The 24,332-nt window shown below is 37.1% G+C and overlaps 1 protein-coding gene across 1 annotated transcript in view; it reads left to right on the forward strand.

Annotated features, from left to right (window-relative positions):
* Positions 1–24,332, forward strand: part of CNTNAP2 (contactin associated protein like 2) — a 432,568-nt gene that overhangs the window by 39,803 nt on the left and 368,433 nt on the right. Inside the window, exon 3 of the mRNA XM_026033686.1 lies at positions 11,763–11,934. Coding sequence (XP_025889471.1) covers positions 11,763–11,934 — 172 coding nt within the window. The remainder of the gene's footprint in view (positions 1–11,762; positions 11,935–24,332) is intronic.

Raw genomic sequence — 24,332 nt, forward strand, 5'->3', positions numbered from 1 at the left:
TCTGTGATTCTGTCTTCTCATTAAGATCCAAAATTATGAATCAGTTGAGTGTGCGCAGTCAATGAATAAGTTAGTGATTCTACATATAGATATTGGCTCCCTGTTCTCAAATTGTTTAATTCCTTTCAATTGAATTCTTTTATGAAATCTTTAGGTCCCTCTTCTCTTCCGTAGGCACTTACTTGCTGAGTCATCTGAAACTCTCATAATCCAGATTCTCTGTTACAGTAATCTGTACAGTCTTTGTCGTTCCTTTATTTCTCCTGCAAAAAATCTTGATGTTCTAAATTACAGCGCAATCACCCAGATCTTATAAAACCTAAAACTCCTACATGTCCTGACTTTAAGCAGAGTTCAACCAAAACTGAATTCCTCAGTTGCTGAGACACATTTTTACAGGACTTCGGACTTCTTCAGAACACTGTGTTTGATGGGCAAGAAAAAAGTACCGTTCATAGGGCTTGCATCGCCCACTTAAGTTTTCACAAGGACCTGTCAAAGGCATCAGCTCTCTGCAGCTAGAAAGTTTGAGGAGAGGCTGTTTGAGGGAACTGGATTTGTTCAGCTCTCAGAAGAGCAGGCTGGATCTTATTGCTGTCTCTGGCCACATACTGACAGGACATGGAGAAGATGAGACAGACTCTTCCTAGAGGTATGACAAAAAAGGTAGAAGGCAGCAGACAAAAGTTCCATTGTGGGAAATTCTTCTTAGCTGGAAGGAAATATTTCTTCAGCATAAGGGTGGTCAAAACTGAAATTTGTCATTTGGAGATGTTCTGAAATCTTTGTCCTTAAACTAAGCTTAACATGTCTTCTTGCTCTACTTTGACCTCCTCTGAGAAGTTTCAACCAGATGATCTTTGGGAAGTCCTCTGCAAGTTAAATTAGTTTTTGATTCTATAGCTTATTAATTTATTTAGTGGTAAGTAACTGTAATTTTTATGTTTATTTTCCCATTCTGTGGGGTTTCACTAAAGAAGCCACAGCTTATGGATATGGAAGGTAACCCCCACACATGCACAACTTATAAAGATTTTAGTCCACTCCTTTTCAAATTCATCCATCATAATTTTTATAATTACTTTGAACCTTGAAAAATGTCAGTATTATAATTGCTTTGAACCCTGAGAAGTGTCAAGATTACACTGAGCAACAAAACACATTTTGGAAAGTTTACATTTCTTTTGTATGGGAGACTTCATATTACTCCTTTCATAGGCTCCACAGAATTAGTTAAGTCATTTTGTAGTAATGATTCCTCTTTACAGTAGGAGAAAATCGATCTTGGATGTGGCATATCAATAACATTATTTTAGCTGTGTTTTTCTCGAAGTATACTTCCAAGAAAAAAAAATCAAGAAAATATGCAAGATTCAGTTAACAAATAAGATGTATTAATATTGCTTAGGATATGAAGTGATCGATCAATCAGTGCATCTCAAAGCACTTTTCGGAGAACTTTTAATGAGCCAAGAATGACCTGGTTCGGCCCTGCAACTTGTTTGTCAAGAAAATTCTCATTTCCTTTATGTTGGTTCTGTATAATCTGGGGCCTTTGCTGCTGTCTGCGGTGCTTTTGAATAGACAGCCTTGATGTTCAAGCCGTTTGTTTGCCTCTACACTGGATATTATAGCTGGGAAGAAGGAGGTTATAGGTTACGTTTATTAAGTGATTTTGTTGTTTCGCTTTAGTTTCATTTGATTTCTTAAAAAAAAAAAACTCTTTTTTTTTTTCCTCTGGTAACAAAAGATAGAAGATTGGAGTTATTTTTTTCTATATGTCCCTTTCTCTGAATTTTCTAATGTTCACATGTATTGTTTTAGTGAGCAGACTTGTACCACAGTGAAGACTGTGTGAGCTGAACAAAAAGGAGTAGAAATTCCAGAAGCTGGAATTCTTTTACTTTCTGTATTAGTCTTATTAATTATAGGATGTTAAGTATAAGTTTCTAAAATGACAAAAAGATTTTTTTTCCCCAAATACTGGCATCATTTTTTTGAGAGAAAATCAATATTTGAAAGAGATAATAAGGAAACACAGATATACAGCTGATCTTTTCCAACATTTGAATACTGGAAGTTAATAAACAACCGAACTCAGGATTTGGGGATTGTCTTTTTCTGTTTATTAAAATACTTGCTCTTCTATTGGCTCTAAGTAATTATGGAGATAAAAGAAAATTATTACTTTCGTTGTTTAATTATTATTTTTGTTGACCGGAGTTTATCTGGGTTGTTTTATTTTGATTTCTTTGTGTACAATTCTAAAAGTCATATAGGTTTCATATTTCCTAATTTTGTTCTGCTTGTAACATTGTTATGGGTTGCTAACTTGTCACTTGGACTTATATGCTACAGATAAGGTTAGATTCTGAAAGGAAGAATTTTTTTTTGCATTGTTTTGCATTGTAGATATTCTTGTTACTTTTTCTTAAATCTGTATATAGAAACAAGAAATCTAGATACTGTGTAGAATACAACTACCTAGTAAACAAGTACCAAGTCCTGTCCCATGGGTTGATGAGCAATGCATTAAGGGCTTCGTTAAGCGCTGCTGTCCTGGCAATTGGGACTGTATGTAAGTAGATCATAATACAAGCAATGGCATGGCTGCTTTACTAAAAACAGGAAGGATTACTGCTCATATTGCTGGCTTTACTTCTAAAATATCACACTGACCATATCAGAGCGACTGTGTGATTCTCTCTCTTTACCCCGTTTTTCTTTCATCTTGTGCATGTCTCATATATATATATATATATATATATACACACACACACACACACACCAACATATATATAGTGTGCCAGTGTGCATAAAACAGCTAATGAGTCACATTAATGAGTCACATACGGTCTAAGCTGAAAATGTAAGAGAATATGTAAAAAAATAGTTAATTTATTACAATGTCCTGTTTACATAAGCTTGTAATAAACATAAAGATGGCCTTGCCCGTAAATTTAGTTTACAGGGATTGCGTTACGGTTTACACAACCTTACGTAGTTAATTTGGTTACTCACATGATATAATTTTGTGCAAAATGAACAATGCGATTAATCAAAGCAAATCTTAGCTGTAGCATTTAAGTGATGTACTGTGGTCCTGTGAACTGCAGTTCTTGATGAATTCACTTTGCTGTTTTAAAAGGCTGCTTGAGGATTGAGCCACTCAGCATTAAATGCTTTCATGTTGGTACCTTGGTTAGCTGGACTGAAAACAGATTGCTGATGAAAATATAAATATCTTTGGTGTAAGTCAGTGGAAGTAAATCACAGTAACCTACAGAGGAATTTGTAAGTTCTATAGTACTGTTTTTGAAGTAAATTCACCTTCAGTGATCTTATACCTACGACTGTGTAGTACATACAAATATAAAACAAACTGACATAGGAGCAGCAATTAAAATGACATAATGCCAACAGTGTCATCTCCTCACTTTATATCTCTTAAAGACAGCAAATGGTGATTATTTTATGCTGCTTATATCCTGCTGAGCAAAATTGTGGCCAGCAGGCACTAGACCTGTTTTATGTTCAGCAGAGAGTTTTGGTAGAAGCGGAGCAGCGGTGACTCCGAAAATGCAGCCTCCATTTCCCCTGGCTGGCTCTTCAGAAAGGCAGTGAATAGACTGTATTAGATGAGCGGGGCAGCGTACAGATCTGCTGCAATTCGATCATTATGTGGCTTTCTCTACCTTCCATAATATCCAAAAAAGTAAGGTAGAAATTGCAGTAAAGTGTTAGATTGACATAAATTAGCCAGGGCTGGTAGTAATAATCATTCTTACTGCTTCTCTCCGTGTTAGAAAACTGATGATTGAAATGTGCTCTTACTCATGTTTCCCAGCCATTTGGAAGGGAATCTGGTCTAAACAAGAGGCGCAGGGCAGCTTTAGGATTTATTTCAAACAGACTTCTTTCTGACGTGATGTTGTAGATGTTTCAGCCATGAGTACATCACATTTTTGCAAAGGGAACTCACTTGAAATAGTAAGGAAAAAAAAAAAGCATTTAGTTTCCTTATGATATCCAAAAATATTTGTTAATTTTGTTTAATTCTTTTCCAGGAAAGAGAATTGTCTTTCACTAAGAGCATAAAATCTAAATGCTTTCAATGAACCATAAAAAGGGGTCTGGTTTTTGAACACGTTACACTATTTGCACTCACTTTCTAACAGTCCCAGTCTCCTAATTTCTTTTGGCCTTTGTCAGCCTCTACGTAAAAGGTTATAATGTGTCTAATATCATCTCGATTATTTTACAGTATGTCTTTTTTCAGTAATTTTCATGAGGACTCTTTATTTATGTCTTGATTAAGAGGGTGATTACTCTCAAACTCCCGTTGAAGTAGGCAGAAATTGGAAGTGTTTATCAATTGGTAAAATCAAGTTGTTTCTGAAGAAAAAGCAGGAAATGTAGCCTCTAACCACGGCTTTAAAAAGTAGACTTTCCTCAGTGGAGCTCCTGTTTATATAAAGCACACTTCCCATGAAGAGTAGCTACGGCTTCTGTTCCAGCAAAAAATAAGCTGCTTTTATAACATGAATTGGCAACTACTTAGATCAGTTCTTGATAAAAGAAGGTCTTATGATGTACATTTATTTTTACAAGAAAATAAACAGAGTGGTGTGCTTTTAAGCATCAAGAAAGCAAGAAAATCCATTTTTTGCTGCTGTTTTGTGAAAAGAAACATACTTTTCTTGCATCAGTATATATCTGGTGTCCTTGGAATACAAAGAATATGAAAATATTAAATATAGTTTATTATAACATTTTGTGATGAGCTCATACAAAGTGTGACATTGTAAAAACAACACTGTGTGCAGCTGAACCACTGAAGTTTGCAAGGAAAGTAAAACAGTGAGTCAACTAAGCGTTGGAAAAATACCTATACCATGAGTAGGCAACATTTTTATTTATTATTTCTGTTATGGTTTGGCAAGTATGAATTTTAGCCGATATATATTTTTAAAGACAATTTAATTTTTAATAGCTTTCCAATACCTGCCTATGCATTTATCCAGCAATACTTATCGAAGTCAAAGAAGAGCTTCAAAGAGAGCCACACAGGGTGAGATGTCATCATTATATTTTATGCAGCCATGGAGCTGGATGAGACATGAATCTAATTTTCCCTCTATGTAAGGACAGACTCTGCAAAACCAGTCCCAATAGGTGATTACATTTGCTCTCCTCCACCAACAAGACATTGTTCCTCTTACCAAATGCTAGTGTCTGGATGAAATACATACTTTTGCTCTGTTGAATTGGTGAATATGCTCTAAGGATAGGGTTTTTTTAGAAGTACGTTGTTCACATGATCTGATAACTGAGGTGAACCATACACCTGTTCCCTCCTAGTTCATCTTGGCTACTAGCCGCCAGACTCTTTCCACCTGGTGTTTGCAGCCAGTGTGTGCTCTGTGCGAGTCTTGCAGGGGATGGCTGTGGGAATGAGAGAGATACCTTTCTTGTGTTTACCTCGGGGGAATCACAGAATATTTAAGATTGGAAGGGACCTCTACAGGTCATCTAGTCCAACCTTCCTGCTCAAGTAGGGACACCTGCAGCATGTGGCACAAGGTGGCATCCAGGCGGGTTGGGAAGAAGTCCGGAGAAGAAGACTCCACAACCTCCCTGGGCAGCCTGTTCCAGAGCTCTGTCATGTTCCTCTGACACTGAAAGGGAAAAATGACAGGAGAAAGATGCCATAGTTAAGGGTGAGGTAAAACTCGGGTTCCATTCCAGTCATTTGCAATGATGGAATTGGTACCATCACCTTGCAACCTGAAAGCAACTTGGAAGCTTGGTTGGTTTCCAGCCGTAGCTGAAACACCCAAATGTATCTGAATCCTGTGTGTGAATTCTGTGGCCTGCAGCTGTGGAAGTTGACTTAACAGTTCTAAAAAAGTACACTAATATCCTCACAAAGGTCCACAGCAATGCGAGAGAGAAGCTCTGAGTCAACAAAGCCTCTCAGCGCAAGATCCTCCTTGGGTTTTATCCTTCTTCCGTTCTTCCTGTAGGAAATTCTGCCTTAGTGCTATTAAAGATAGCCTTACTTTGTTCTTGTCTCTGCTTTTGTCACTGCTTCCATAATTGTGTTTCTTCACCCTCTGTGTTTTTTTTCACCTCCTGGGCTGTCATCCCAGCTATTTAGTATCTTTGTGATATCTTGTCTGTGCAAAATTGTCTTTGTGCAAGTTGTATTGTAGCCTGAAGATAGTCTCTTCACGGCTAATTGCTCAGCTGTTGTCATCTGAGTATCTTGGGGACTTTTTCTTATCTAGGTTACTGCATTATCTGCCTGTTGCTTTCCTCAACAACCAACTTTTAAACAATACCAGCATAATTACATATTCAGATACCCTGTTGTACCATATGTGACGTACCTCTATGGCGAGGTCACGTAACCTCAGAATTGTTGCAGCTAAATCTCAGGTGTGCTCTGGGAAGCATTTCATTGGCACACAGTGAAGGGGAACTGTGATGCTGTGAGTGCTGATATCCTCTGCCTAGAGAGGCACCCAGAGATCTGCTTTCCCAAGGCTTTGGTCCGGTCAAGAACTGGTGGACACTGAACAAGGGTCCATGAATCAAAGGAAAATCTAACTGAGGGGTAAGGAACAGTAGAGGGAGTCTGGAAAAATCTCAGTGCTTTTCCGGAACTGGTTCAAGTTAATAAGCGGACAGATGGAGATAAAGTATTTTGAGAGAGGAGTATCTGGCTGAGGACCAGATTTCCAGAGGAGACAAAACATATCAGGCATCAGATCAGTGGTAGAAAATGCTGCCAAGTCTTATGAGATTTGGTTAAACTTTTCCATCCTAATATGAATGACATGTACAGAGCATTTTCTGTGAAGTCCTCTGGAGACTTCATTAACGCCAGTCTGTTGTACCTGGAGGACTGCTGTGTGCCTCAGGAATGCTGCGAGAGAGCAGCCTCATGTCCTAAGCTTTAGGATTAGTAAAGTGTATTTTTTCTCTTGGAATATAAACACATTTGTTATTTTAGGGGTAGCAATTTATAGTGGGGTGGAGTGCACTACCTTGCATTCATCTCTGTTCTCATAAGTGAAGGAATGAAGGCAAAAATAAAGAGGAATTTGTTAGAAAATGCAGCATTTGCATTGTCACTTGGAGATAGACATAGGAAAATTGCAGTTCCCACTCTGGTTTGCCTTCCTGTGTTCCACTGAGCTACAAGGGCCTGAAGTTTTATTTTCAGGACAGTTACTAGATACAGGATCCAATGTCTTGGCAAACCCTGTCCTTATACTTTCTATTCCTTGATATAGAACCGTGATTTTGGTTAAAGATATATAACTGGAAAAACTCTGGTATTGCCCTTGTATTTCTTCAAGTCCTTTTCTGTATCTGTTAGTTTGTGCATTTCTACATTTTTTTAAGAGATGCAGTGGAATGAAGAATAGTTGCATGTTCACTCATTCCGTTCATCCGTTCCGCAGTTTGTTTACTTAAATTTATTTCATGCTTCTGGGGCAGAAGACTCCTAGTTTTCTAAAGCTATTGCCTCTGTGGCTCTTCACACACTGAAGGCCACAGTCCGGATTGACTGAAACAAACATAAAGGTATTATAGTGAATTTTAGGGAGGTCCATTGCAGCTCATCATTTAGTCTCTCTCTGTTCATTAACTTCTGAAACTTATATAATATCTTCAATATAAATGCACATATATCCACAGAATTTGTACTTTTTTCTGTGGGTAAAACAGGATACAGAATAAACACGTTTTAATTCTGAATAAAGCACACAGAAAATGTAAAGATCACTTGACTTCTGAAAAATACTGTGTTGCTAAGTATCCTGACAAATCACAAGTTCTTTTTCTTTCTCATCTTTCTGATAGCCAGGAGCTAGGACATATACTTGATTTTTTTTTTTCTTAATGTGGGTTTTTCATTCAAAGAAGCAAAACTCCAAGTACTGTCTGCATACAGACATCCACCTGCTGTTGCAGGTAAAGCAAAGGCAGATACAGAAGTGTACTGATGAAGAGGTCTTAGAATTGGAAGAAAACTGTCTCTGACAAGCAAACAAGCAAGCAAAAAACAGAATTTGCATTACATTTCAAAGAACAGCTCAGTGTTTTTTTGTAATTATATAAAATAATATCCATATTCAATGGGCAGTTTAGTATAGTTCATTCTTAGGCAAGGTCTCAAAAACAAGTTGCACATCAGAGGTTTAATGCTGTACTTTAAATATTTGGTCATTAACTGTTAGACTGTGAAACTGAATATATTTTTGTTTAGACTTCCATCTAAGGAAAATGAGATGGGAATGGGAATGTGATGGGAAGAGAGGCATGATAGTTTTTGGCACTTGAACAGAGATATTGCTTTCCTTTTGTGCCTATTTTTATTTACTATTAAATATTTCTATTATATTTTGTTATATAAAGGGACTTCTAACATAGAAAATATTATGAGTTAAAACTATATTTAGTGGGTTTTTTTTCAAGTTTGAATTAAGCTCAGTAGCGGATTCAGAATTTTGGCTGCTCCATGTTTGATAGGTCAGAGTGAAATCTTGGAAAAAAGTTTCACTGAGGTCTGGGAAAAATTCGGATTCAATCTATATCTGACTTTTGCAGTATAATCCAACTCTGTGGGCTTTAAAATGTGAAAAATAAAGTGATTAGAGTCTGACTTCGTACAAAAAAAAGTCAGGAGGAAAAAGAAACCTTAGCGGAAGGGAGTCTATCAGGCTGTAATGTGCATTTGTAATCATGAGCATCAACATTATTTTACACTCTGTATCCTGAAATAGCTCTTTATGTGCAGTTAGAAATGTACATATTTTTCTTGTCAGCAAGAAAATCAATACAGTGTTGTCTAAACAATGTGGGCATCCATTACTTGGCCTTTCCAGTGACAGCATTACTGTCAGCCTTGGTTATAGAATTCATTTCATTATGATTTCATTCAATGGGGACAGGACCGGGAAGTGAATCACGACCCAGTGCTGGAAACCTATAAGGGTGAAACTGTCACTATATCTATACTGGAGAAAATAACCACAATATACGGAGTCATTTCCAGGTTTACATTAAGGCGCAAGCTTTACCCTACATAACTCTTTCTGGGATTGTATGGCCAAGGCTGTCGAAGCCTTAACAAAATTGATGATCATTACCTGAATATTTAGTAGTCTGAAAACAGCATTTATATTGCACAGAAGGCTTATCTTGCTGCTCTCCCATATGCTATGCTCTTTATATAACAGCTTATTTATTAACTATCTCCAGAAAAGTCTATCTAAGCTGTGGCAGCAATTTTAAAGCAGAAAAAAAAATGTTGTGAAAAAAGTCTAGTTTGGGGAGAAACATATGGTTGGGAAAAAAAACCCACATAAGTGTCCAATCCATAAGTGGATATTGTTTTCTGAAACTATATTTTTGTGTATCTATCCTTTATAAGTAGTAATATGACTGAAACACCTTGACACCCATTATGTGAGGTGTCGTGGAAGTGCATGGAAATCCTCTCCTCCAGTTCTTTACTGAATAGGAACAACAGAGAAACCAGTAGGAAGATGGGCAGCTGAAGCGAGGGAGCAAGTTACAGTCTTCATTCAAATATCAAAGATCAGAATTTGGATGGCTCATGTTTGGTATAGACTCCTCTCTTGGAGAAGAGATGAATGACTAGTTTATGTGACTAACTTCTGTTCAGTGCAATAGGGAGCGTAAAATGCTGCTCTGAGATAAGGCCACAGCTATCTCTGATATCTCAGGATTACTCCAGATACTGCCTTGTGTTTGGAAATGCTGAAACACCCATGTACATCAAGTGTTCCTCAGCTGGGCAGAAACGCAACAAGACTTTCCTGCCACATATTGTGTCTGGCAGCGTTCAATTAAGCTCTTGCTGAGCGTTTAGTAACTGATGACACTCTGCATTCAATTTTGCCTTGATTGAACTGCCTGACAGTTGCTCAAACGCATACTAACAACCTCAAAGGAGCAGTAAAGATTAGCATTTTCTGGCGACCTCTGCAGTCTATAGAGGTGAGGGATTTTGTGATGAAACAGCAGTCATGGAGGCTGTGAATCTCAAGGAGTTTTTCCTTTTCCTTGTGATTGGCATTAGAGAGGGTGGTATAAATTTTTTGCTGCTGTTCAAGGCGCCTTGTGGTAGTGTCACAGATTTGTCCCATGAGGGCGTTTGACATCAAGGTGGTGTCTTGAAAGACATGTCAGAGTTCACTTTTAGCATAGGTACTCCTCCATTTCTGTAACATCCCTGATTAATTTGGCCTCTACGCTGGAGAGCTGTGAAAACACATGCAGGGAAATTTGGGCTGCCAGCAGTAAATTTAGCTGGTGAGCAAGAGTGTTTTAGAAGCATTTTAGTTATATTTAGAAATTTAAGCAGCCTTTATTGGTCATATGTATATGCTGGCAAACCCTTGAAGTCAAAATGCCATCTTAAATAGATTTTAGGGTGGGCGTGTGTGTTATCAGGGTTTTGTTTGTTTTTACCAGCATTCGCCACTGCGAGCAGTGTCGGTAGTCAAGCCCTACTTGCTGATCGCTGCCCTCCGTCACTGTTTGTAAGCCATTAAATAGCATCACAGCTATTTGTAAGGCGTGTGGTAAACTGCCTCGGGGAACTGGATTGTGAAAAATAACTCACTGCCTTTATCAGGTTATTTTTAACTTGCATGCGTTCTGTTATCTGTTGGTACCATGCCTCCGCAAACTGCTGTTCCAGTGCAAAGTGAGAGGAGGAATGGAGGCTGCCTCGCTTGGCTTTGCTGCCAGGAGAAATGTGGGCACAATTTTTCCCCGTGTCAGTGAAGAGCCGCATGACTGGTCATCTTCGTAACTGAAGTGCATAAAGCCATTACGCATTTTTTTCAGCCTCTACCAATAAACTGTTGTTAGCTTGTCTCCCTTCTTTAGCAAATTCTGTTTAAATGATTTTCTTGGAGCTTTTTTCAGGGAGTTCATTGTTAAAGATTTATAAGGTGTGGAGGAGGCTCGCTGTTGTCTTGTGCAAGGCATTTTTCACAGCTAAATTGACACATTCACTTCTGAAGGGCATTCAGTTAAAGAGTTACATACAAATATCCTCTCTCCTCCAGTCTTCTAGCCTGTGTCGAGACTGGAATTCCTCCTCCTTCTCGCTTGTAAAGGGCCTTCCTAAGGATGGCTGAATGAACACATTGACTGCAGAAACAAAAATACTGCAGAAGGTCCTCAGATTTCTTAAAGTAGGCCAGGAAATTAGATTTCAGGATTTGTTTTAAGTTTGCAGCAAGTTTTCAGCAACAGTTTTTATTGTACAGAGGGTGTACATCTAGATGAAGCTGAACTGGATTACATGGCATGCATGCTGTAAAAAATATCTGAGAAATGGGAAAGGAACTCTTAAAATATATCAAGGAGATAAATTTTCACTTATTCAATTAATATCTGTATAAAGAGAAAAGTAATGATGAACAGCTATAGGCAGCAGGAGGAGAAGATGGCTCACAGAAAGCATCTGTCCAGTAGACAAAAACTAATGGAAGAATCATCACCTGTACTAAATAAATTTTTGCTCATAGTTTCCAGTGACTTAAGTCAGTAATGCATAATGCAGTGTAACCTAATAACTATTAAATATGTCCTTCTCACCTAATCTTTGCTTCTCCTGTCTAGAAAACACATCTTTTGCTGTGAAAAAAATGCTAGCTTGAGTAATAGAATGGGATGTTAATAATGTTCTTTTTTCTGCTTCTCTGCAGGGTTTCCTGTGCAGATGAATGACTCGGATCACTCGCTGTTTCAGCATTCGTTTCAAGGGTGCATGCAGTTCATTCACGTGGATGATCAGCTGGTGGACTTGCAAGCAGTGGAACAAGGCAAGCTGGGAAGCTTTGCCAATGTCACCATTGACATGTGTGCTATTATTGACAGGTAAGTTCGACATCACTGACATTATTTAGATACCTTCATAACTGTGAACCTCCTTCAGATTCTGAAAACACACATATGATGATAGAGAAATGGTGATTCTGACCTACAGTCAAGGTAGCCACAACTTTTTAATGATGGGGATCCTGCTTACAGGATGGAGATGATGGCTTTAAGTTCTGGTTGTGCAGGGTGCTTTAGAAAGCATGAAGGCTAGAAACCTTTCCATCCTCACAGGCAGAGGCAGAGATGAAAAGATACCATTATAGTTAAACAATCTGGTTTATAAACTATAACCAGATAGTTAAATTCTGTCCACAGGTCAGTAAAGATCAAACTCCTTAAAAAAGCTAATTTTGTGCCTGTCTTCAATGGCTGATCTGGAGATGTTTTTGCAGCTAGAGATTTAGGTAGAGAGCGGTAATATCAGCCACTTGGAATTTTGGTTCTGAAAGTCATGTGTATGTAAGGAATATAACTGTACAATTGGCAAACTCTCCTATTCTGTTTATTGTGTCCAAAGGCTGTTCTCATGTTTGCAAAATGCAGACACTCTTAGAATCCTGCTGCTATTTTGTTTGTAGAAGTGGAATTATTTGTGAGGCTTAAAAGACCTGTTTTGTAAGAGTATATCCTAGGCTTAGCATGAAGCCATTTGTGATATTCAGAGACTAAACTTAGAAGCTGGTATTATCTTTCTCTTACAGTTTTCCTTTTCTAACATGTCTTTGCACAACTCTTGTATTAGTCTTAATAATTCTCTTAGTTTATTTTTATAATATTTTTATAAGGAAAGGGCACTGTTTCGTAAGGCCAAGCCATAACTTTTAGAGCTACAGCTGATCTGCCTTTCTCATGCAGGATTTGAGACGAGGAAGAGAGTGAAAATAGACTCTTAAGTGGCTTCATTTGGACATTGATCATAAAGTATTTAAATTGTTTTTAATTTTCTTTTTCATATGTAAGACTCCTGTTCTATAAAATACCAACAAAAAATTCAGCATCTTGCATGAACACAACCTCAAGTGCCCCTGCAGTTCATTGCACTACAAGAGCATAAGTGGGGATCATTGAGAGAGGTTTATTCCTATTTTCTAAACTGAAAATAAAAATGTGTCAGGCCACAAGAGAAAAACATACTTGTTGTCTGATTTAGAGGAACGAAACCAATGTTTCTTGTTTAGTATATTGTCTCCTTAGAGAATAAAGCAGTGTCACCTCTGAGGAGGTTAAATTGAACCTTGAGATCCACCAAACTGTGGAAGAGCAGTCTCCTGGATCTGCACTGGGATTTCAGGCTTCCTGACAGCACAGAATTCCTCCAAGAGCGTAAATAGTTGGGTATGCCTGCACAACAATGTATATATTGTAAACAAAAAAAAAAAAGATGATAAAATCATAGAATCATAGATTATAATCTAATTTAGAGGCAACTTTTGGAGGTCATTTGGTCCAATGCTGGCTCACAGCAATGCCAACTTAAAAGTAAGTTTCTTGTCCAGTCAAGTCTTGAATACCTCTAAGGATGGAAATTCTGCAAGCTGCTTGGCTCTTTATAACATCTGCACAGTTCTAGTGGATATATGTATGTGCTTTTCATTGCTTGTTGTAAACTCAGAGAATCTCAGAGAGATAAAAGCTATTTTATAAAAATGAAAGAAAGTCACTTTAGTCTCCAAAATGGCTTTTCTTACTGAAATGTAGACTTAAGGTTATAGTAAACCATTTTAGTAATATCAGTGTGCTTGCTTTGGTGGAGGCCCTGTCTCCTCCCATACTACTGAAATTAGGAAGCACTCCTGTGATTCTGTGATTTGGTAGTTTGAATTGATATATATATATATATTTAAATATCTTTAAAATATTTGATTTGAAATGCAGACTAATTTGGAAGAAGGGATGTGAATATGTATCTAATTAAATCTCTGTTTCTACATGGTGAATAAATCTAGGCTTATGTGACAGTTTGCATTAATCCTGCTTATACCTACTTATCTATTAGAAATAATTATATAATTCCAGTTAAGTTAATCAGAATGAGACCTTTGTGATGTCTTTTTGCAAAATATAACTTAAAGCTTCCTATGTGTGAAGCAGTTTATTTCTGAAGGTTTCTCTACCTTTAATATGATCACACCTCTAAATCATTTTAATAGATACATGTAAGTAAAAGAAAAAATGTGTTCTCACTCTCTTTCACTTTTGAATCCTGGAGCCATGAAATTTCTTCATTTCTTTTTAAGGATGGAGGTGTCATCTAGTTTGTCATTTTTTAATGATCAAGTTTACTTTTTTGTAGTTTACACTTTAAAAGAGACCCTTAGTTAAGAGAGTTCTTAACTAAGTGATAGTGTGAAGCTTTAGATCTGACTGGATTCTAATAAGACGTTGTCTTATTAACATCTGCAAATAAGGATTCACAAGTAGTTCTATTAGAGAATGTCACTATTCATAGCATTTCTGTTTGTAGGATTATTTAAAAAATACAATACCATATATGTTGTGTATTAGCTTAATTTCATTTTCTTAAAAAGGGAAGATAGTTGTGTGCCTATGATAGTAAGATCCTCCTTTTTGTTGTTGTTGTTGTTGTTGTTCTTTCTGTTTGTTTGCTTGGCAATCATTTACTTGTTTGTATCATAAAAGCTTTTGTCTTCATCAGCATGGAAATTGCTTTCATGACCACACTTCAGTGAAGACCCCCACTGGGCAAAAAGATAAGCCATCAAATTGAATTATTCTTAGTGCATATTTTGGTTGTTCAGTTAAAAGAAAAAAAAAAACCCTTGATGTTGTAAACAGTGGCTTTTGTTTTATTTTGTTTGGTTTTTATTAGCCAGTATGGATAGTAAGGAGGGGTCAATTTTCTAAATACCAAGATAAAAGGTCCAGACCATGGTGAGTTCTTATATTCCACTTGACCTGGAAGCAGCCACATTTTGACCTACAAATTGATCTCTTATTTGTAGGGAAACACCAAAGTTTTCCACTGGTGGCTGAACAGTGTAAGTGCATGTTATTTCACTGATTGCAGGTATATATACAATAATAATTACAAGCAGTAAAATAGCTACTGAGAAAATATAATGACCCTGTTTCTGCATCTTAATTATCTCTAATTGTATTAGCAATGGAAGTCGCATTGTTGTCAGTGATCAACATGCTGTTCTGCTAGCGACAGCACAGGTCCCTCTACACCTCCCTTACCTATCATTAACAAACGAAGCTGTTGTTACAGTCCAGATGGTACAGCTGTACTTTAGGATTTTAGCACAGGACATTGTACAGGAATTATTATTCACAACTAATTTCTCCCAGCAGCCTCAGAGAATTCTTAAGTTCTCCTGGCTTTTCTGTGGCTAAAATTATGGATTTTCTCCACTGCATCACAATAAGGAGATGCTAAATGGATAGAAAAATATAGAGATCAATATGCTATTGTTGATTTTGCAGTGTGCATGTTAATTTAAAAGAAACCTTCCAGAGTACCGTAAGATAGTACGATACCAAGCACCGAGCACCAAGAATTTTCATGTAGATATTTCCAGTGTTTTATGAAAGTGTAAACAGTATGATTTCCTCTACCAGAGAAATGAATTTGATGCTTATTTTCTGTATTAAGTTCACATGAAGGTTTTAATGTAAGTAATCAGATAGGTTCAGTAGTACCTTTCTGGCTGTTTATTGTGGTTGTTGGTCACCTGCTGCAGTGATGCACCATGTAGGACAATGCCAGCACTCTGCCTTCCTCCTGTTCAGTCATGTTTTCTAGACTACATGATTGCCAATGAAAAGTTGATTTAATTCTCTTCAATAACAATGTGTATGGCTTCAATATGAGCTACAGTAAAAGAGGGAGTTTCTTTGGAATTAAAAATGATCAATGCAAATAATCCTGATATTCTTAGTTTCTAGTTCTTTGCATAGACTTCTGGCCTTCCTCTCTCTTCTCTCACCTCTGCTAGCTCAGCAGTGAGGCTATGAGGAATAAGACAAACATCTTCCTATAGTAATCAGTGTAAGAGCCAGATGATGCACGTATTCCTAGACTTAAAAGCAAGATCTGCTGGGCAGTTGATCTCTTCCCAAGTTAAGTTCACAAAAGGGAAGTAAAATAGGATTGTGGAGATGACATCCGTGACTTCAGCCCGCATTGCCAACAGGAGACATGACTGGCTGGCTGTGTAGTTGGAATCCACTTCCTACGGCCACCTCTCCTCACCTCTTTGAAGCCATACAAAATACTGGTGTGTAAATGGAGATTAAAGCTGTCTTTCAACAAAAGAGTTACTCAAGTCTCAAATGACGTTAGTTCATGACGCATCTCAGTCCAGAAAATGTGACGTTGTAGGCAGAGGTGGTGGTTCAGGTCCACAGTGCTTGTGCTTTTAATACTGTGGCGCTTGCCTCCTATACACCAGAGTGTGACAATGGCCAAGATATTTCACACAGGTCAGAAGGCAGCTGGCAGGTTGCAACCTTTATACAACTGGCCACAAAATAGGATTATTTTAATTCCATTTCACCTAATAGAATATCTTATTTTCACCAAGATTTTTTTAAATATAAGAGTATCTGCACTCTCTCACATTTAAAATAAATAAGTGGAAAGCACAGCAAATATGCGGGGAAAGGGATTTGGGTGAGAAACACCAACCAAGTGAATGAATTTGGTTTTCCCTTGTTTGTGAAGAGTCTCTCTCCTGCATGTGGTTGGAAAAACGTAGTTAAGGGCTGTTAACTAATATTCATCCCAATTAATTGCCATATTTTTACTTGCAAAACTTAACAAAAAGTTAGGCCAATGAGAATCAGAATATATGTTGTTACAGACCTAAGATGCTGATATATTATATCTATTTAATTTAAAAAGTCTATATAGCACTTTAGTATCCTCAAGAAACTGGTTGAACTTGAGCTATCATTAGTTAGAAGGATGTCCTCAAATCAGCACGAGTTCAGATTTTTTAAAATAACCTGTTGGTCCTACAGGGTAATGAAGTGATTTATTGAAAGCCTTTTTTAGCACTTCAATCATACATCAGGTTTTCCTGTGTGTTTCAGTGGCTATAATAGCTTAGGCTTTATAATGAACTTCCTTCCCCTCCCCCTTCTCTATGATCATTTTATTCCTTTCTGGCAGTGCAAAAAGTGTTTTTTAAAAAATATATTTAAAAAAAATCTAGGTCCTTCTAAAATGATTAATGTAACCCTCATGTGGTAATAATACTTGACATTCATTGTGATTCAAGTAGCCATAATCTTCTAGAAATAGCTAATTAATTAGGTAAAGTTTGAAATGGACAAAAAGAAAGGGCACGGCTACTGTTGTGCAAATATCATCACTTGTAAGTGAGCAGGTCCTTATACTGAGTGCCCATTGCATTAATTCATTAATTTTATTGCTTCATAGAGCTAAGAAGGGTTAGGAGGTGGAAACAAAATTTTTCAGAGGTTTAGGATTTGTCAGCATTGTGATAATTCTGAAGATAGTGAAGATAGGTCAGTGGGATACACTGAAGCATTTCCTTAACCTGCAGTTGCTAGCTCTAAAACAAGGTGGGCAGGTGGGTGTAGTGCACTGCCGCTCTGATTGAGCATGGAAAGTGTTAGTTAACTTTGGGAAATAAGAGCAGAGATTTTAACATGTTTCCCTACATAGGTTGCTCTCACCTGAGCCTGAAAACCAAGCTCTGCAAGGTGCTCTGAACAAGGACAACCACCTCCAGTCTGAGTTTTGACTGTGGAGAATATAGGGATAAAACTGCCATTTCAGTGCTCGAAAAAGAAATGAAGGCAAAAACCATTCCATGTCAGGTAGGGTAATCACTAGTGTGGTGTGGAGAGCAATTTGCTCTTCTATAAAACCTCCTGAAGTAAAAAGTAAGTAAGTAAGTAAGTAAGTGAGTGAGTGAGTGAGTGAGTGAGTGAGTGAGTGTGTGTGTAAACATACATATAATTAGAGTGTGAAGTTAATTTATTAGTATTAATGAAAAGAGCAGTGAGAAATAAACCTGGTTGGTCAGTACCTAGAACAGGTGAGAACACCTTGGAAATAAAAGATGCAGGTGGAGATCATGGGCAGTACGGGAACTGAAAAGGAAGCCTGAATTGAGTTCAACAGCACTTACTTATAGAGGATAAATAAGGGATAAAAGGAGAATTTTTCAGTTTGTTTGGAGATGAGCAGAAAAGAAATAAAGTGTGTGCAGGGAACCAAGAGGCGAAGTGAAAGTAAGTGCTCTTAGACAGAATTGGCAGAGAAAGGAGAAAGAAGATACTTTTCTAAAACCTTCAGTGAAGGCTATAATCAGCCTATGCCTTTGCCATGTATTGCTTTCTTTATTCTCTGTAACTTACATTGCACAGGTTTGTAGTATTTAGTAGTATTTTGATTGGAATCATACAGGTCACTGTGTAGGTGATGTATTATCTTCTACCCTCATATCTAAACATCAGGAAATTTTCAAAATTCCTCTGGTTTATTTGGTTTGTATTTACTCCTAGATAAACCAGGAGACACACATCTTATTTAAAGATCTTATTTAAATAAATATTAAAAGCTCTTTTGGTACAACATCAGGTATAACATCTGCTTTTTTTTTTTTTTTTTTTTTTTTTTTTTTTTTTTTTTTTTTTTCTAGCTAATCCATCAATGATACAGGAATAATTTAATCAAGTGAAGTTATCTATTGGTTATCGAGACTAAAAGTTTTGTGTGGAGATTCATTTCTTGTTTGCTCTCTAAAACACACCTTTACTCTGGGGAATTGCCTATGCAGCTTATATTACGTTCATGCTCAATTATTATTTTATTTTCATCTTCCTGGGGAGAAGAGATGAGCACTGAGCAAACATCCACAAAGTTTTCTCTTTGACGTGAAATGTATACACTCTGAAGAATTGATGGTAAATATTGACCTGATCCCACACTAATCCCATTGAAACAGTAGCTATCTGGCTATTCAGCTGTGTTTTGAAGCCAGACCTCTTTGATGACCCTTGCAACCTGTTCACCAGCTAGCTCTTTTCATCAACTTGTAACTGAAAAAAATATTGTACATGACAGACTGCTTGTGCTTTTTTTTCTGTTATTAATACAGTCCTTCTGTGCAATGAGCAGGGCCGTTCTTCATAACGATTAGCCATCATCATGGGATCATTTCCAAAAAGGAACAAAAATGGCTTGTTCTCTGAGCTTGAAAAATCGAGTAAAATCCTAACCAATGTAAAAAAATGGGATATTTTTTCAAGAAGTGTTCATGTTACTGTTGCTCCTACTCCTTAGATAAGACTAGAATTACATCATCTTCTCACTTGAAAATGATTGATATTCCTGTCTGAGAAATTCACATTTTACAAACATAAATGCAAGTAAGAGGATGATATAATTCAGGTCTTATCTGAAGTCTTTTTTTTTTAAGAAAAAAGAAAATCCAACCAAACAGACTATATCTATACTTACTGATTATATGCTGCAATTAATATAAAAGGCATGCTAATACTAGGTTGTTATGGTATCATGCCAATCCTGGGTAGTTATGATGCTTTAAATATTTTTCAGTGACTAGAACTGAAAGAGTTGTAGGCATTGTTTCTCTGCAGTGCAGTACTGTACTGCTTATGACTATTTTAATAATTTTAAGTCATATTTTGCAGATATCAAGCTGTGAATAAATACAGTCAGTTCACTGGAAGCATATGCATCTAAAACTGGTGGACTACAGATTCCAATGGATTACTGAAATTTCCCCTGTGCCTGTTACAAGGGTTGTTTTTAAGACAGCACACGTTAAAAACCTTCTCATAAACTGGCAATAGCTCTCAGTAGGGATAATTTTGACCAGATGCCACTCCTAGTATAAATGTCTGGTACATATCCTGTTTAAACAAACATGCAATAAAATGTTCCAAAAAAGTAGTTTGTCTTTCATAAAACATGGTTGCAAATAAGGGCTTTGAGCTACTTCTGAATGAGCTTAGATTTTTAACATAAATTATCTGGCTTTAGAGTTCCTCCTGGATTAGCATTTTTCTCAGGAACCATTAACATCCTAAAACTACCTTACTGAAATCTCTCTTTCATGCAGAATATTCATAATACTTGTGTATAAAAAATGAATTTTGTGAAGCTAAAGGTAGAGGAAACCTTTTAATAATTACAGGGAGTTCTTTTAAGCTTTGAAAAAATTCAAGACAAATCATAACTACCAAATCACTGGAAAGAGATAATAATTATTCTTCCTAGTTATGTGCTTCAGCCTTATACTGTCTCTGTGCCTCTCCTACTTCTTTTTTTTTTTCTAAAAGGAGGACTGAGGTGGTTGTTTCTGAAAGGCTCGTTGTGTTTCTTGTCTAGTGCTTAGACTCCTTCACAAAGTGAGCATATATCCACCAAAGAATTATTGCCATGTGTTTCATCTTGTACTTCTGCAAGACACTGGTTTTTTTAGGTGTTTTACAGGGTAATAGAGAACCACCCAACAAACAAAACTGAAGTTGTCAAGTCCGTTTTTGATACTAGCACATGGAAGGCAGCCGATTCATATCAGCTCTGTTAGGCTTTTTTTGTGGCCATCAATGTTAACATTTCTGAGATTCTCAACATTTGTTTATGTTTTCCTTAAATTGGCGAACATGGGCACAGAGAGTAGGACTAACTACAGCAAAAATACTGAGCAAGGAATTGAAAAGATGACTGTAGGCAGATATAGCCTAGAGACATCTAAGAGAAGAAGGTGGTGTGCCAGTCTGCAGTAATGATGGAAAAATGTGACATCCTGCCACTGCTTCCAACAGCGTTTATGCATTTTATCCAACACCTGATTAATGCAAAATACATAAACAGCATCGTACATAGGCACAGGAGATGTGAGATGGACCTGGAAGGATTTGATAATGAGTAAGTGAAGAGCATTGCTTCTGATGTGAATAAACTTCAGGTGGTGAAGTAACCAGATGGTGCCTTTCTATACAGCTCTAACAGCAGGTACATAAATACTTTACAGATCACATGGTTGCCTAAAACCACATACAAACGAGGAGGCTGAAGAATCACTTGAACTCTACATCTCTGGTTGCAGATCAAAGTGGTTTTCTTAGCCTCCTTTTTGCTACCCACTGCATGGATACAAAGCGATAGCACAAGAAGCCAAACACTTTAATTATGAATTTTAGTGTTTGTGAGTCTACAGATTTATGTTGTGCATCAAATTAAAGGCAGGTGGCAATTTTTGATGAGAAATTGAGTTAAAACCTAACAAGGTTTATTTTGAGAAATTAGAAAAAACTCCTTGGAGGAATATATATGTCAGATGTTACTTGCTTATCCTTGATGCCTTCCTGGAAGGATAGTTTAAATGAACTAAGTAATATAATCTTGTAGGTTTGAACAAGCAGATCTTCATTCATTCCCTGTAAATGTCATCAATAGATTAGATTATAGTGGCTGTTTTTAAAGAAGGGACTACAGAAAGGAAATGGATATTGAATAGAGATTTAGATTAGGAGAGATATGAATAGGATTGAATTTTACCAGAGGAAAATACTTAATCTCTGTTTTAATATGCTCTATATTTTTCTAGTATAATACGATAATGATTAATTAAACTTAAGAAAGTGTCCTAAGTGATACCAGAAAAAAAGTGTTTGGATATGATTTTTTAGAAGACCAAATAATTAAAAAGAATTATTCTTCAGTGATAGATGTAGGATACATCTGTTTGGTACCACTCTTTTTAAGAACAACCTTTACGCCATCGTGTTGAAATGTTTTGCATCGCAGAAAAAAACATGGCTATACAAACATTTCTACCCAGAAACATTTTTTTCTCTTGTAATTTTTGTTATAGGAAACTCATCATTTTGATGAAAATTATTATGTTCTGTGGAAACAACTATTAAAAGGTCACAAGAATGAAAAAAACGGTGAAAATGTGCTTATTAGAGTTATGATTTGTGTTGTGGGAATAGACCTCTAAAATTAAGCCATTTAGAGTAACAACTTGAAGTACTAGCAGAATGGTCTGTTATATTATTAGGAAGGATAAAGCATTCAGATATTTTAAAAAATGTTTTTGTAAATAAAGTCATTTTAGGTAGGGTAAGTAGTTAAGAGATCTGGACAAATGATCTGTTTATTAAAAGCTGCTGCAGGAAGCCAGCGCCTGTAGATGTGTGGTTGTTGAGCCCCTCTGCAATTCCAAGGATTTGCCTAATTGTCCAAGCGAGGGCTGCAACCACCCTTGTGGGGGGAAGCATCTTTGGGATCAGTCTTCAGGCTGGCAGCAGCAAAAGCTACTGGTTGTACGGCAGGCTCCTCAGCCCCCATCTCCTCCTTTCAATTGACAGCGGTAGGAACAACCGTTTCCAGCCCTGTCGCAGACTGCCCGTGTGTCCAGATGGAAATGTCCACTCTATTCAGGCTTTAGGTCAAACTGTGTTTATCACCAGTCTCCTCCCAGGAAAATGTAGCAGCCCTATGGAAGTGTTTTGCAGGCAGCTGCTGCCACCGACCATAAGCTGCCTCGTGTTGAGTGTAAGGACTTTGCATGAATGGCACAGCCTGTTTTGCCATATTGGGCAAAATTAAGCAAACAAATAGCATGTGAACTACCCAAAACAGGAAGAAAAACAAATAGACCTTTGCAGCTTGTCTGAAGTAAAGTTTATGGTACGGGTGATAGACAGACTAATCATAATGGCTTGCCGATTGCTAAGTAAAACCATGCAATGGCCATTGCATTTCACTCTGACAGTCAATTTGGTATTTGTTTCAGTGTTAAAAAAAAAAGAAAAAGAAAAGAAAAACAACTAAAATATGCTCACATTTTAGCATAATGTTGGTTAATAAGAAAATCAGTGCCCCAGTGCCAGTTATATGCAACGCTTCTGCTTTGGGGGAATAGGAGAAGGCAGCATTTCCAACCCATGCTGGAAATCAGTGTCTAGATATGAAAAATGTTGTATGTATTTAATTGTTCCTAGGATCTGACAGTCTGTGCAAGAAGCTGCCTGCAAGGGCTTTTAGATCAAGAATTTAAACTGAACTGACATGCTATAACAAAAGAAGACATTTTCTCTGAGGTATTATAGACTTTAGGCCTATGGAGATATTTCTTGTACATTGAAAAGAGCATTCGATTCTTATTTCCTGAAAAGATAATTGTTGCTCGTCTGTTTGTTGCGTGTGTCAGCTGCCGTGCATTCAGTTGATAACATCTCTGTTTTTCTGCCATTCTGAGATGGTTCCTTGTTAAAGTCAGGCTTGTTAGATGGCAGCAGTTAATTTGACTTCAACTTTTTACTTTGGCACCTCATAGTGGGTCTATTTCAGAATTGATCAAGTGTAGAGGAAAGAACGCCACAGTTTTCTTTGGTCCCTCTAAGCATTTTTCATGTCACAACATTGCAATTGTTGTGCTTAATCTGTATGACACTGTATGGATTCCATATAATCAATGTTTGAAACTACTGCAGATCACTGTTCAAAACTGTTTCAAACAAGTTAGCACAAGGGTTTATTTGATTGCTTTATACCTGTTCATCCTCATTCTATTAGGGGGTTACGTAGCACTCATTTCTAAGGAATCACTGTGAAACCCTATTCAGCAATATGGATTTGACTGAGGGGGGGACCAGTGATTCTATAGATGTTTCTTTGAATAGACCTAGTAAAACATTTAATGTTATGAAACACTTAATTTGGACTTCAGGGTTTAATTTATGAAATAACTGCTGTCATGATCAAAAAGGAACATTTGCATCCACACTGAAATGCTATGCAACATTTCCCTTTTTTTTTATGCATTTTCAGATGGTTAATGCACAGATTAAAGTAGTCCTAAAGAAACGAACTCAGGTGTGATAGAAATCAAATAGTATGAAACATGATAGATAATTTTAAGAGAACTCCAATGCTATCTAGCTTCCAGTGTTATTGATCCTATTGACTACATCTTCTCCCCTCTCTGTAAATTCTAATTTTACTCAGCCTCTCAGTTTTTAAAAGCTTCTACATTTTCACTTAAAATGATTATTTCTGCAGCAGTGCTACTGATCTAGCCTCCTGGATTTCTATTCAATGCTGAATACCTTTCAGATCAAATTCCTCAAGCTTATGAGGTTGAAGAGCTGTCTAGACATCTTCCTGCTGCCCGTGCCAGTCAATGTGTACGCACGTGCAAAGAGCAGCCTTAGACGGACTCTGTCTGTTAACTTCTTTTTCTGCAAATCAAATTGAAGCTGGGAATTGACTGGCAATTTTAGTGAAGGTAGTTTATATTTTCACCTCCCTCTTCACTTTCCTACTTAAAAACAAACAAACAAAAAAAAACCCAAAAAACACAAGCGCATAGATTTCTGGGGAAAAGAAGAAATCCAATTCCTAAAATGTTTCTTTC

This window comes from Nothoprocta perdicaria, unplaced genomic scaffold (genome assembly GCF_003342845.1).
Source record: "Nothoprocta perdicaria isolate Ctin4 unplaced genomic scaffold, notPer1 scaffold_131, whole genome shotgun sequence".
NCBI lineage: Eukaryota > Metazoa > Chordata > Aves > Tinamiformes > Tinamidae > Nothoprocta > Nothoprocta perdicaria.